This window comes from Mesoplodon mirus (assembly GCF_964341445.2).
Source record: "Mesoplodon mirus genome assembly, chromosome: X".
NCBI lineage: Eukaryota > Metazoa > Chordata > Mammalia > Artiodactyla > Ziphiidae > Mesoplodon > Mesoplodon mirus.
The window spans coordinates 31173199-31187960 of record NC_138981.1 but is presented as its reverse complement, the minus strand read 5'-3'; the positions used below and the strand labels follow the sequence as shown (position 1 = coordinate 31187960).

The following is a 14762-nucleotide window of genomic DNA, read 5'->3' as shown; positions in this document are numbered from 1 at the left end:
AACCACTGTAAAATTCCATGGAAATAAGTCACTTTTACTGAATCTGCCAATTAGGCAAGGTAAAACGATCGATCCTGTATTGGTGGTTACTATTAAATCTAGCCAAACTGTTAATTCGGGGTAACTGGGAAAAGTTCAATTTGCTGCAAAATTTGGAAGAGACCAGTCATTCTTCATAGCTATTGCTTTGGGGAAAGAATTTAGAGGTTTACTTTAGATCTGAGTCACCCAAAAGTGATTCTCTTGGGAGTGAACAAATTGAAGCTCTCAATCTTCTTGTGAAGGAACATGTCAGAAATAATTCTGGTTGGTTATTTCTGTCTTAAGAGAAAGATTTTATTAGTGGTGTTGATAAGGAATGAAAGAATTTCCCTAGAAAGAGTGACAGTATTATTGAGGACAATAAAAGTCTTATGTGGGCTTGAACTTTCATTAATGGGAAAGCAGTTTGCTATTTTGGAGGGTATTTTAATCAAAAAGAAAATAATTGACTCGGGAATCTTGTCTTGTAGCACAGTCACACTGAGATGAGGTTTAAAGCTTAGTTTACTAGCTGTTACCAATTCTTATGAGAAGTTTAGACTTTTGTTACTAGTTACACTGACTTAGTAAGAACATCAACAAGATCCTTACCATATAAGTTATTAGAATTTGCAGGTATCATCGTGACATGTGCACTATGTTACGACTTCAGTAAATGTTCTTTGTTAAGTACTGATTAATACAAATTAAATGACCTCTTAGAAGCTCAGTCACCTATCCTTTCATTGAAGCTTAGTTAATCACAAACATTTGGATTGCCAAGATTGTGAAATAGCCTCTTCTGATGACCTTTAAAATGATCTAGATAGTCATGTAATGGGAAGATTTAGGTGTAATCCTGCCAAAGGATTTGACATTTCATTTCATTCCATTGAATTTTATTCCATATCACTGAACAAACACTTATTAAAGCAAAATAGCTGCTGTGAAGAATACAGAGACCTACTGTGTATGGAATCTTCCTCCAGAAGCTCACATGCTAGTACATCAGATAATGACACAGAAAACAAGTGACCATTATACAAGGCATAATATGTCAGATGGCTTGAGAAACAGTGATTTGTTGGGCAAAGGAAATGAGGTGGGGCAATAGAAGGTATGTCACTTGCCTAGGTTATGTGCTGCACTCTGCTCACTGCTGGAGGACCACAGCCTGATCCTGGAGGGTCTTGATCTCAAGACAAGCACTTAGAGCTAGTCTGTGGGCAATAGGGAGCCATTACTGATGATAAATGAAACTGAGGAGAGTGACAATTTAGGAAAGTTTATCTTATATTTTAGGAAGACATATCTTGTAAGATAAACTAGAACACAGATGAACAGGAGGCCAGAATATGTTAGGAAGATACTGCATAAAGTATATAGAGTCTGAATCAAAGCAATGTCAATGAAAATTGTTTAAAAAATGTTTTGAAAATCAACAGCAGAACCAAAGAGACTAGATTTAGGGAATTATCACAGAGTTCAAAATAATAGTTTCTGAGACTGGGCAATTGGGAGGCCAAAGTTGGATTTCTAAAATATAGGCAATACTAAGAGAGAAATGCAGTAATTGGGAGGAGCATGAGTGATTCTGAAAAACCTAAGAATGCCATAGAATCATGTAGTGCTTTTAGTGACTAATAAGCTCTCTTACATCTTTAGCAAGATTAAAAGTACATGTTATTAGTTACTGCTATGAAATTCCATTTTATTTCCTATTTTTTGCCCGCATAAGTGCTTAATGAATGCTTGATGGCTATGGCAGTAAAGGTAAACAATATAATTGGTAAAAAAAAATATATATATATATATACTATGCTGCAGCCAGAGAACCAGAGAGGCCTCTTGTGTGTTTCCCAATGTCTAGCCAAGTATTTAGCACATAACTGATGCTCAGTAAATGGTTTTTGTATCAAATGCTTTTAATAATTCTGACTACTTCTATCACACACAAAAGCTTCATCATTGCTTCCACTCTGACAGAGACATGAAACTTACAATTTAAATAAACAGTAAAAAACATTGTGAGTTGGGTCAAGAAAACAACTCATATAGGTGAAGAAGGAATACATCTTTAAAGCAACTTACATGGAGATATTATCTCTGGTGCCCTCCCACTAACTCTGGCTTTTTTTCATTCCTCTCTCCCTGTTTCATTCTCTGTTCAAATATCTTAATGGTTATAACCCTGGCATCTTTTTATAAATGTCACAGAAGATGCTACCAGCAGTCATACTTGTGTTTGTCCATAGAAATCAAGCATGTGAGCCTTGGTTATGCAGAAAAGGAAAACCATTCAATGGAATCAAATCCTCAACTGGCTACCTACCACAGATGGCCAATTCATGAGGAATATGTGCACAGTGAACCAGCCAAAGAAGCTATAGTGTCTGTAATTCTACAACTTTGTTTTTAAATTTGTGTGAGTTAGGTTGAACTTGTGAGTTAGGTTGAACTTCCTATAAATTATAAGGACTCTTTTTTGCCCTTATGGCCTCAGTCTTAGGCTTGATCAGGTCTTGCTTGCCCCTTTAAGCTGGGCTTACAACTTAACCTTTCTTTTGAGATTTTTACTTAGAAAGGAGAGAGAAGGCCTAGAAATGTTATTCTGTCTCTTTCTTTGGTTTCCATATGGACCTTACTTGACCTTGAAGGGGCAGTGAATAAGAACCATGGGAGAAAAGCATGCATCCTCTAGGTGGGAGATGGCATGATCATACCAATAGACAGCATTATGATGAACAGGTTTCAAGAGAGAATATCCAAATAGGAAAGATTCATGAGAGAAAAGTAAGAAAAAAAATGTAGTATATAAAGAAACTAAGCCATTTAGATAAAAGTAACTTGAACTTCCTTTCAATACTCAAAACCTTATATTAAACACAATTTTTGTGATTAACATTTGTCACTAAGACATACCAATGTTAACATTACTTTCAAACAGTAAGAGCATATAGGACGACCTAACTATTGTGTGTGTGTTTTTTAAAGCAAGCTTTGTGATAGTAGTTTTTCAAATGTAATAGGTTGAATTCAAGTATCACTAGAGGGGTAAAACCTGATACTCAACTGAGTACACACACAAACGCATACACTTACACACAGGAGTTTTTAAGTTTCTATTCATGTGCCTTATGAGTTATAAGAAACATATATCTATCTCTTATGCTTATATGAGCTATATTAATATCTCTTATATGAGAGGCAGTATATCACAGATTCAGAAGCCAGACTGCCTAGGTTCAAAATATAGCTCTATCATTTGTGAGCTGACTGACTTTGCAAAAGTTGCTTAAGCATTTTGTGCCTCATTTTCTCCAAGTATGAAATCAGGGTGGTGATGATGATGATGATGATGATACCTATCTTACAGGATTGATAAAAATATTTACTACATAATTACCTAAAAAGCACTTAGAATAATACTTGATACCCAGAATTATATAAATTATCTTAGCTGTTATTATTATATAAGACATGACTTTTACTCAAACAAAGTTGATTTGTATGGTAATAAAATTTTTTCGGCATAAAGAAGTGGCAAGTTAATGTAAAAAGGGACAATATTATGCTTTATGGTCTACAGAGTAGTGTATGCATAATACTCAGTTTTAATTTTTTTTAATCTAGTTGAGAAGACTTCTAATTTCCCATCAACATACTACAAAAAAGCAGCAGATTCCAAGGATAACTTCCTCATATTAGATAATGCCATTAATTTAATTTAATTAAAAAATAATAATGCAATCCATACCCATGTCCTTATTTTCACAGATCAAGTGATTCCAGCTAACAGGTGACTAATGAGCGACTGTTGAGCACTGATTCAGGAACATGGCTCAAAATGTTACAGCCCTGTTTTAAAGTACATCAGTACATCTACTAAAATGTAATTATCCAAGACCCCCTCATCTTAGAGATACCCAGTTTATTTTTTATTCTTAATTTCTCCTATAATGCTTATTTATTAGAAGTTTTCTGCCCTCTGGGGAGGGTGAAACAAGAAGGAAAGAAAAAGACCCTATCTCTCACTTAATCGAGCTGGTCTCAGCTAAAGTATCTTTATTTTCCGGAACCAATACAAATTAATTTCAGTTTCCTTCCATAGGTAATGCAGCATTAATAATGTTAAGGAATTATTTAAGTATATAAAACATTTTAGAATGCATTTTAGGGGAAAATTCTTCACAAGAAAGCTACAACTGATATGATAATATGAATTTTAAGAAAATATTTTGTCTTGAAAAATAAGTTCATGTATCTTATAACAAAATGCATGACCATAAATCTAATTTCATGTAAAAGTAATGTTGAATATTTCATTATGTATATTTCTAAGGAATATAAAATTGTTAACTACAGTATACTATTATTTTATGTTTTTTTTTTTTTTTTTTTGCCGTCCGCGGGCCTCTCACTGTGTGGCCCCTCCCACTGCGGAGCACAGGCTCCGGACACACAGGCTCAGTGGCCATGGCTCACGGGCCCAGCCGCTCCACTGCATGTGGGATCTTCCCGGACCAGGGCACGAACCCGTGTCCCCTGCATCGGCAGGTGGACTCTCTACCACTGTGCCACCAGGGAAGCCATATTATTTTATGTTTAATATTTCTGTTATGAACAGAATGATTTCTAGTAGTACAACTGGTAGTATTCTGTTACTCAGTGGAACTACATTTTTCAGAGATAATTTATACTGGATAATATTTAATATTCCATTAACAAAGATCTAGGTCATATCTAGTGAGAATGAGAAAACTACTGAAGCATATATTTTTACATGATGTTCTATAGTTTCAGCACACTGAGAATATTTAGTAATTAAAGATATGTAATATAATTATCAAGGGTACTGGGAATAAATACTGATGCCCAGAGGAGCTATTTCCATGCATCTTAGTGTAAGAACAAAATGATAAGGCGATGATGTCAGAAATAGAAGAAAATAAGCATTTCTTCACTATTTATCAATTCTACTAAGTACTGCAGTTGCTGATTCTAATGTACTATCTCATTTCACTCTAGTACTAAACCTGTCCTGGAGGGATTTAAATCCCTAATTTGTGGATAAATAAATGTATTCAGAGAGGTTGAGTTGCCTAAGGTAACTTAAATAGTACTTCGTAGACTTGAGCTTGTCGTCTTGACCTGTCTGCCTTTGAACCCAGACTCTTTTCGTCTGTTCTGAGATTCCAGTAACTTTGATTGCAGTGGCGATCCTAGAGGCTAGAGCAAATGCAGAGAGTAGCAAAGAGATTAGAGAAGTATGGCACTCGGTCCCTCAGGCTTGGGAATATCTAGATGGAAAAGATGGAGAGACTGGGTGCATACAAGTCCTCAAACTTAGAATACGCAGTAGGGAAAGAGAACATATTAGTAGTGGCTGTGTATGAAATGCTCAGAGTCAAGATGCTTAAGGAAGTGATTTTTCAGCATTAATCCTGAAGCTCTTTCTTTAAAATTAGGGAAAAAGGGACTAGAAAGGGAACATTGAAGAAAATGGGCTCATCATGAGAATGGCAGTAATGTTTGAACTGGAAGATAATCAGTAGAATTGAATGTTACATCTACATACTCGCCAGTCAATGCAGATAACTTCCCTGTGGTACACTTGAAACCTTCCACCCCAGCCCTCTCTCCCAATAATCCTGTTCTCTTCTTTTTCAATAATAATTTTTAGGCTAATGACATTTTGTAATTATTTATTAGATTTTCTTGGTGTTCACTTTAATTTCTGATTTCAATGATATAACTATATGTAGGATGTATGGATAGATGCATGCATGCATGGACTGTAGAGGGAGGAGGAAAGTTAGGAGAATTGAGGGTTATTATTCAATGATTAGGATCTATCACTCATGAAATATTTCCTCACTCCATGAAATAGCTCCTCTGACCATGGTAATTTTTCAGCAACGTATGAGACCACTTGATCAATTAGTTTAAAGCTACTGTTATTAATCTCATGTAAATAATTTGGAAGTTAAAGTCTTATTTAAGGATTTAAAATGTATTATATATTTCTTCAGATCCTAAAGCTTTACTGTAACTTCAGCCATTCTTTTCTTGGATTTCCAAAACCACATTCCATTTCTGTACATAGAATGCTTATTGGAAGATGATGACAGCATGAATAAGATGAGGGTGAATTAGGTGAATATTGGGTTCTTGCAGTATGGTTTAAAGTCTTTGTTCTGAATGTGCCTAAATATGAGTTTTTAGAACTAACTAGCTGTTAGTATTTATTGTGTACCAGGCAAGGTGCTAACCAATTGTAGCTTATTCATTCTTCCTAACCATCTAATGAAGTAGGTACTCTTATTATCCCAATTTTGAAAATTAGGAAGCTGAGGCTTGGTGTGGTTGGAAACTTTCACAAGGTCACACAGCTGGTTAGCAATACATGCAGGAATCAAACTCAGAAAATCTGACGTTAGATCCCACACCTTTAAACACGCACATATTGTTGTCACTCTATCATCCATACTATGTCCTTTTCTACTTATATTTGGAAAGATGTAGGGGTACATTAATGGTCAGCTCTGTTTTTAAAACAGTTTTCCACATTTACTGAGCCCCCTTCCTGGGATTGATAAGCATTGGGTGCTTTTAAAATCTTTAAAACATCATAGAAATGGTCTTTAGGTCCCCCCCACTTTTGGTAGCTTAGGCTTTAGAGGAAACAAACATTTATTTTTAACAAAAAAGTTAAAAAAATGGGTTTGCTATAAAGACTAAGATACCTATGCAAGAATGTTTAAGTAAGTGGGTATCAAAATAAAAGCTCTTCTAGGAGAGCCTGTTGAGGAAGCCTATTTAAAATATTCAGCAAATTTATAACAAAAGTACATACTATAAATACATCCTCATGGGGAACTAGACAGTACTGTGACCAGTCAGGCTTTGTAAAGTGAATATTGGACTGAAAATAAAATGGCAAGTCATTTCCAGATCATTTCATTCAGGGAATAGATAGAATAAGGAATACAGAACCTAGCCCAGTGCAGAGGTGGTGGAAAGAAGGATGTAAAAGTGACCATAAGAGAAAAAGTAACGAGAATGATATACTGCCTACCCCCCCATCATTTCCTAAGAAATCATAAAGTTTTCTGATTTGCCTGGGATGCTTTTTTTTTTTTTTTTTTTTTTTTTTTGCTGTACGCGGGCCTCTCACTGCTGTGGCCTCTCCCGTTGAGGAGCACAGGCTCCGGACACACAGGCTCCGCGGCCATGGCTCGCGGGCCCAGCCGCTCCGCGGCATGTGGGATCTTCCGGGATCGGGGCACGAACCCGTGTCCCCTGCATCGGCAGGCGGACTCTCAACCACTGCGCCACCAGGGAGGCCCAGGGATGCTTTTATTTGAAAATAAATTCAATTCACATCCAGATGTATTGCATTAGCTAATTGTTCATGAGTATCTAGGGATTTTTTGGTTCCTGAGCTGGATTTTCTAAGATAGTACTTTCCTAAATGTTAGACGTATTCCATGTTTGTAGAAACTCTTCTGGTTTCTTAAAATTTTTGCACATTTTATATTCAATTCAAGTTTTGTTCTCATCAGTCTTTCCTTTTGTGTACATTTATTTGGCTAAGCTAAAAACTATAAATCACTTAAACTTAATAGTTTACTAAGCATATTTTAATTATATTAATTTAAAGTGATATGTGGGAGTAGATGGCCTTAGAATCCATGCATAACCCATGATCTGTGTTGTTTCTAGGTGTGTGTGTGTGTGTGTGTGTGTGTGTGTGTGTGTGTGTGTGTAGGACCTGCAAGTGTTGGTAATTTCCTGTTGGTTAATCATTGAAGTAGAAGGAGTAATAAACTATGCATATAGGCAACCACAGTCCTTTCCTGTTTCATGTTGTTGAGCATATACTCTGACCAAGGGAAGTATTGTATACCCTCCTATAGAACTTACTGGAGATCCAACCTTGTTTTTGTTTTCTATTACTCTACCTTTCTATTAATTGTTGTTCTTCACCTCTAAGTGTCAAATCTAATAATTACCTAGCCTTACATATTTCCATGCCTTTATTTTCCAAACAGTATTTCACATGTATGCTAAGAAAGGATAAAATAGCATAAGTCTGAAGTAAACATTGAAGTGACTCTTCAGTGGTTGTCCTAAGCCAGATTTTGAAGACCAACTTGACATGGGTCAGAGCAAGAATTCGGTACCGCTGAAACATTTGAAGGAAATAGAGAAAAGTCATATTTAAATCATAAGATGTGAATATGTACTAAGGGAACAACAAATTTGGTCAGATTCTTTAACTAGAGAATAATTTATTAGAAATAGAATTATTTGTTATACAGAGGTATAACAAAATCTAAGTTGGTCAAATCTAAGCATTTTTAATGTTAAATATCACTGTTGGCCTTTTTTCTTGTCATAAGGAAAAAAGGGATTGTTAGTTGACATTAAAAAACAAACATTGCTGACATTTGTATCTAATAATGGTATAGAAATTTAATTAGGAGCATGACAGATTTTTTTAAATTTGATAAGTGTAACAAATGCATTACTCTAAGAAAAATACTGGCAAGAAATACATAATAAAATACCTAGTAGGTATCTCTGTGTAAATAATTTATATTCTTTTAATAAAGAAAAACAGACTTTAATGATCATATATTACAGTATTTTAACCTGAAGACATTCTCTTCTGATAGGCAAAAATTTTAGTGTATTTCTCTGGGGATACATCTGTATTTGGAATAATTTGGCTCATATTTCAGTTTAATTAGCAAATCAACTGTAAATCTCCATTGTATAAATCCAGCTATGAGAAATTCAAATCCATAAGAAGTAAATATTTAATTAAAAATTAATTGTAAAATAGCTTTAAAAACTCTAATGTACGTTAAAAATTAGTTGCCTTGAGAATCCATGTTTTCTCAAAGAGGGAAGCAGGAGGGTGTACTTTATACCAATGATCAAGGCCCTTATTCATGGATACATAATAGGTTGGCAGAAAGTTTTAACTTTTTAAGCTAACCATTTTCTGTATGGCATTTTTGCTAATTCTAAGAATCAACTTCATTTTTAAAAAATGAATTCTGGACATTGGATATTCTATAGTCTTTTGTCTTTTGCAAATAATAAGGGGATTAGCTAATACCGTGATATTCATTAATATTTATTTTTGGAGCTGAGGTCTGGGAAAATAGGAAATGATTACAGTGTTGCAATAGGTCTGTCTTGCAGCTATTGAGTATGCTTAGAAAGGTCAGTTTAAGCTTTTCTGTTTTTTTTTTTTTTTTTTTTTTTTTTTTGCGGTACGCGGGCCTCTCACTGTTGTGGCCTCTCCCGTTGAGGAGCACAGGCTCTGGATGCGCAGGCTCAGCGGCCATGGCTCACGGGCCCAGCCGCTCCGCGGCACATGGGATCCTCCTGGACCGGGGCACGAACCCGTGTCCCCTGCATTGGCAGGCGGACTCTCAACCACTGCGCCACCAGGGAAGCCCTAAGCTTTTCTGTTTTAATCCCTGATTAGGAGTAAAATAAAACGATATAATTTGAAAAAGTCATAGAAGAGAAAAGGAGATACTGGAAATGAAATCAAATAGAGCATATGCTAATTTACTGCAGTGCTATGCATTCTTCGAGATTTTCATCCACTGTTGAGAACCTTTCCCATATTCCTTTATTTACCTCTACTGACTGTAAGTTCAGATGGTTCTCATGTTTGATTTTAAAGCTATTAACTCACAGCTAACTTTAGTGGTACCTTGTGTTAGCACGTCAGCAAAAGCATAACATGTAAACCCTTGATCACTATGGCAAGAATATAATTTCTGATTATAGAACAAATAGATAAGCAAAACAAAATCAGAAATCTAAGTACTGGAGAAAATAACTAGGATATTTGATCACATATGCTTTAGAAAGATGCAGCCTGAGTTTCAACATAAGTACCTCATGGCTCAAACAATGATTTTCTGTTTCGTTTACTAAAATATATGAAAACAATAAAAATGTAAAAAATGTGAATAGTATAGCATTATTTCCTAATTGTCTTTAATACATGTAATTAAATATACTCTCATACTTGAGTGATAGGAAAAAAGAATTGGCCAAATTAAACCAATTTATGATATATTGGCCACCTTTTAATTATTATTTTTAAAATTCCTGGCTGACACATTTGAAATGTTCCCAGTCCTAGCTTATATAACTCAGAAAACACAGACTTAACATGACTTTCAAGGGCAACTCTGAATGTTAATGTTTCCATTTTCAGCCTCATGGCAGAAAGAGTTTTATTAACCAGTGTAAGCCCTGGAATGTCAAAGGTGTGATAGGCAGTATAGACTCCACACACAAAATAGATGCATAGTCATTTTATTTTAAATTGCTTCACTTGAAAATGTACTGTGAAAATCTGGAGAGAGGAAGTAAAAGTAAGTGATTTTATATAGTGCTCTAAAATGTTGAGACTTGAAAAATAAAAGTCCTAAGATAAAAATGCTCAAACATTTGAGTTTGTGATGTAGCTAATTCTAATAGATTCCCTTACGCCTGCCATAGGGTTCGAATAACTAAGAGCTAGTCTGATAGGTGCCAGGCATCATTGTTGCACAAGTAGGGATTCCAGGTTTTCTAGAAAGTAACAGGCTTCGTCCCAAACCTGCTTCTTCATTCTTGTATTATATAATAACATGTTCTAAGAGGCAGACTAGATGACTAGGAACTTTACATACTCATTTAGGGATTACCAGGTAATAATTAGTGTAGTGTGATAAGGTCCTGGAGGAACTGGATCTCCCAAGCAGGGTGTCTTGGATCTAGAGCAGCCTCCTCTGTTTAGTCCTCCTCTGTTTACTGTCTGTTTATTCCTCTGTTTACCCCTGTTTATCTTTACAAAAAATCTATACACTGTGATTTTTAAAAGATTGGAATACTGTTTGGGGTTATATGTGCTTGATAGTATAATTGTAAATACACTTAAAAAAAAGAATCTCACCCATTAGATTGTAATCTTTATGCAGTCAGGAAGGGCCAAACTCATCTGTGAATATTGCCCTCACCCCTCCACATGGTGATATTCATTTAACAAGAGTTTGTTTATCTTTAGTTGCTTGGAATATGTAGTGAGAAGGACAGGGGGCATCTCTGTTCTAGTGGATCTTATATTCCAGTAAGTAAAGACAAACAACAAATGACTAAACTAATACATAAGAAAAATCTGAGCATGAAAATGTTATGTTTAAAAAGTTATAGAAATAGTAACTAAGAAGCAAATTTAGATAGCATCTTCATGAAAAGCCTCTCTGTGCAGGTGACACTTAAACTGAGTCCTGAATGATAAGAATGAGAGATTATTTAAAGATACAGAGGAAGAGCAATTGGGGTAGAACAAATAGCTTGACACAGTGTGGAAGAGAGAGAAGGCAAGTATGACTGAAACATAGTGTCAGAGGGCAAGAATGGTATGCAGTTAGATTAGAGGGGCAGGAAGGTGCTAGATCATATAAGGATTTCAGGTTCAAGGATTTGGATTTTTCCTCTTAGTGTGATGGGACTCCATTGGTTTTTATCCAGAGGAATGTCATCTGATTTATAGTTGAGCAGAGGAGAAGGAACCAGCCAGCAAAGGAGCTGAATCTTAGTGAGGTAGGAGGATAATCAGGCAAGGGTGGTACATGAAGCTCAAGAAGAGAGAAGAGAGGATCAAGAATGAAGGAGTGGTTAATTAGGTTAGTAATCAAAATGTCAAGTAAGATGCTATCAAAAAATGGGTATTGGATTTGGGAACCTGGAGGTTGATGGCACCCTTTACAAGAGATGTTTTAATGGGATAGTGGGTAAAGGGAATAGTAGGGTAAGGAAGTAGAAAGAGTAATGTAGAAAACAAAATATTTTTTAGTGAAGAGGAACACATAATGAGGCAGTAGCGGGAGGGTTTTTTGGGGTCAAGAGTTTGTTTTGTTTTGTTTTGTTTTGGTTGATAATGGAGAACTGTAGAGAAGGAGACATTGCAGATGCTTGAGGTGGCCAGGTATTTTAGGAGAAAAGTCCTTGAAAAAGTGAGATGCAGTGGGGTAACAGGCAGCATATCTTTGTATGCCTTTCTCAACAGATGCTTTCTCTATATATACGTTCACATTCAATTGACAAAAACGTGCAAATTTTGCTGAGCACCATAGCAGAAAATTTGCTTGAAACGATTCCGGTCTAATAAAAAATTGTATTACCCAAAACATGGCAGGAATAAATCACACTCATTTGGGAAGAAATGTTTCTGGCATACAGAGCAGGAGACTATTATTTTAATTTCCTTTTTAAAAAAACTTACCTTTCAGGTGCTTCAAGAAGACCTGGAACAGGAACAAGTCAGGGTGAATTCTCTCACGCACATGGTGGTGGTGGTTGATGAATCTAGTGGCGATCATGCAACTGCTGCTTTGGAAAAACAACTTAAGGTCAGAGTATTTTCTTTAATACACTAAATATGTCATTCAAAATAATTAATTGAAATTCAGAAAATATTTAGAAAATATAAAATGTAATTTGTATATTACAGATATTTAGAATGCAATGTATTCATTTAAACTAATTCAAATTATGCCCCATTTGTGGGATGTTTGTGCATAATTCCTCTTCATTATACACTGCTCACACTAGCTTCCTGGCCTTTGGGGAAATATATAAATGCAGATCTGTTTTTTAATTATAGTTGAATAGCATGCATTAGATAACTGTTCAGAGGAATATTATTTATGCTCTCTTCAAACCTACAGTCTAAGAGAGGACAAAGGTAAAAAAACACAAAAAGGATCACATTCAGTCAAATAAGAAAAAATTTAAAACCTTCAGTATATTTTTTCCTGGAAGCCTTCAGTTGTAGTCTCGATGAGGACATAGCAGGATGCTTAAGTCATGGAAGTTTTGTTGTAGGAGATACTTAGCCTTTCAATCCCTCGTTCAATCTACTCATAGTAATTGTGTCCTTGGAAACATAACTAGTATATATTAATAAAGGATAATGTGGATATTTTCATATTTTCATATTTACTTCCTAACTGGAAAGGATAAAGTTTTGTTGTAAGTTTTTTTTTTAATTTCAACAAAGCATATATACATATACCAAAACATCAACATTAAGGGAAAGTAACAACAGTTTATTGTTCTGAATGTGACACATACATTCACATATTTACCCAACCACAGATTATATTTGAGGCATTCATTGTATCCACTACATGCTTGCCTTTCCTTTGTGATAGGAGCCAATAGTCTAACACATCTGAGGATCCAATCAACGTGGGTTTAAATAGCTTTATAAGCCCAAGGTTTTTCTAAACCTAGTTTATCTTACCTAACTTATAAAAAAGCCTTATCTCTGTTTTTTTTTCTCTTTTTGTGTGAATTGTGTTTTTTTATCCCAGTGAAATGCCATTTCCTAAGGTTACTGTTTTAGACTGCCAATCTCCAACAATATTATCTCACTTTCCATCATTAAATGAAAAAGACGAAACTGTTGAACTGCTACAGTTGAGCACTTAATATATACTAGTGATTCATGTTAATTGCTTGTTTTAATGAAATTGCAGGGATTACAGATCTAAAAAGGTTTATGACACCCAATATTATAATGTATCATTGCATATATGATCAGATTTGTTGTACACAGACACACACACACGACTGGCTAAAGGACTTACAGGCCACTGCTACACCCATTTTACGGAATTCCATAGTTCTGATACAATAGTGTTATGACTATTTACAGATGGGTAAAAATCTAATATTCAGTGTTTCTCAGAAATTTTCAGAAAAGATAAAAGAAGGCTGGGAGGCAGAGTTTAGAAGGGTGACTGGTTAAAAAAAATTAAGGCAGAAACTTTTCTAAGTCATAGAGTATTTCCAGTTAAAATAACAACTGAAAAACAGTCACTTTGGTACCACAAGACCTAATACAAGTAGCTTTAGAATATAATTATTCCAAGGTGATGCCTGTGGGACTAGGCCACCTTGAAAAACAGTCCATAGCATTCACAGATGGTGACTGGGTTAGATCTTAGGTAGGATGAATTAAGAGTGGTGGCCCTAAACTTTTCTATATTTATTATCCTATTTGCTTTCATTTTTTACCTAATTTTCTGTCTTTATTTCTTTGACCCAGAAACATCTACTAAGATAGCTGCACATGTATTGGCTATTCCCAGTTCACACAAACTCAGTCCACATTTGTATATGATTGCCTCCCCCCTTAATTAGTGTTGACCGTAGCCTCCCAGCCTCCTCTTTTCCCCTCGACCCCCTTTCCTCTTTTGATACCCTCATTTCTGTTACTGTTACCTGACTTTTAGATAATCTAGACTAGTATCTAAAAGAGCAGAGTTAAAGGACTTAAGTGGTGAGAAGGCCCCCGCTTTAGCCTTTCTTTCTTCCTATTCCATCAGTCCCAGAGGAATCCATGCTTGAATTCTGTGCCTTATTTAACTATTGGTTGGAATCGCCCTGGGATGCTGGGCTCTCATTTGACTTTGGAATTTTGATGATTCTTTTTTAGGTTCTTCACGAGTAATATAATCTTGTCTTAACTAGTTTAATTTTTATAAAGAAAGAGAAGAGGTAGAGAAGTTGGTAGAAAAAGAGGAGGAGAGAAGAAATAATAAAGAATAAAAAGACAGATAAACAAATACATTAGAGGAGTCACTTAAACAGCAACCCAGATATCCTCTGCATGTGACAAGAATTCCATGTATGCTTCAGAGACTGAGCTA

General features: G+C 35.4%; 1 protein-coding gene across 2 annotated transcripts in view; it reads left to right on the top strand.

Annotated features, from left to right (window-relative positions):
* Positions 1–14762, top strand: part of DMD (dystrophin) — a 2064872-nt gene that overhangs the window by 606723 nt on the left and 1443387 nt on the right. For both annotated transcript variants that reach the window (XM_082609524.1, XM_082609523.1), the window contains exon 13: positions 12336–12455. In XM_082609524.1, the coding sequence (XP_082465650.1) occupies positions 12336–12455 (120 nt within the window). The remainder of the gene's footprint in view (positions 1–12335; positions 12456–14762) is intronic.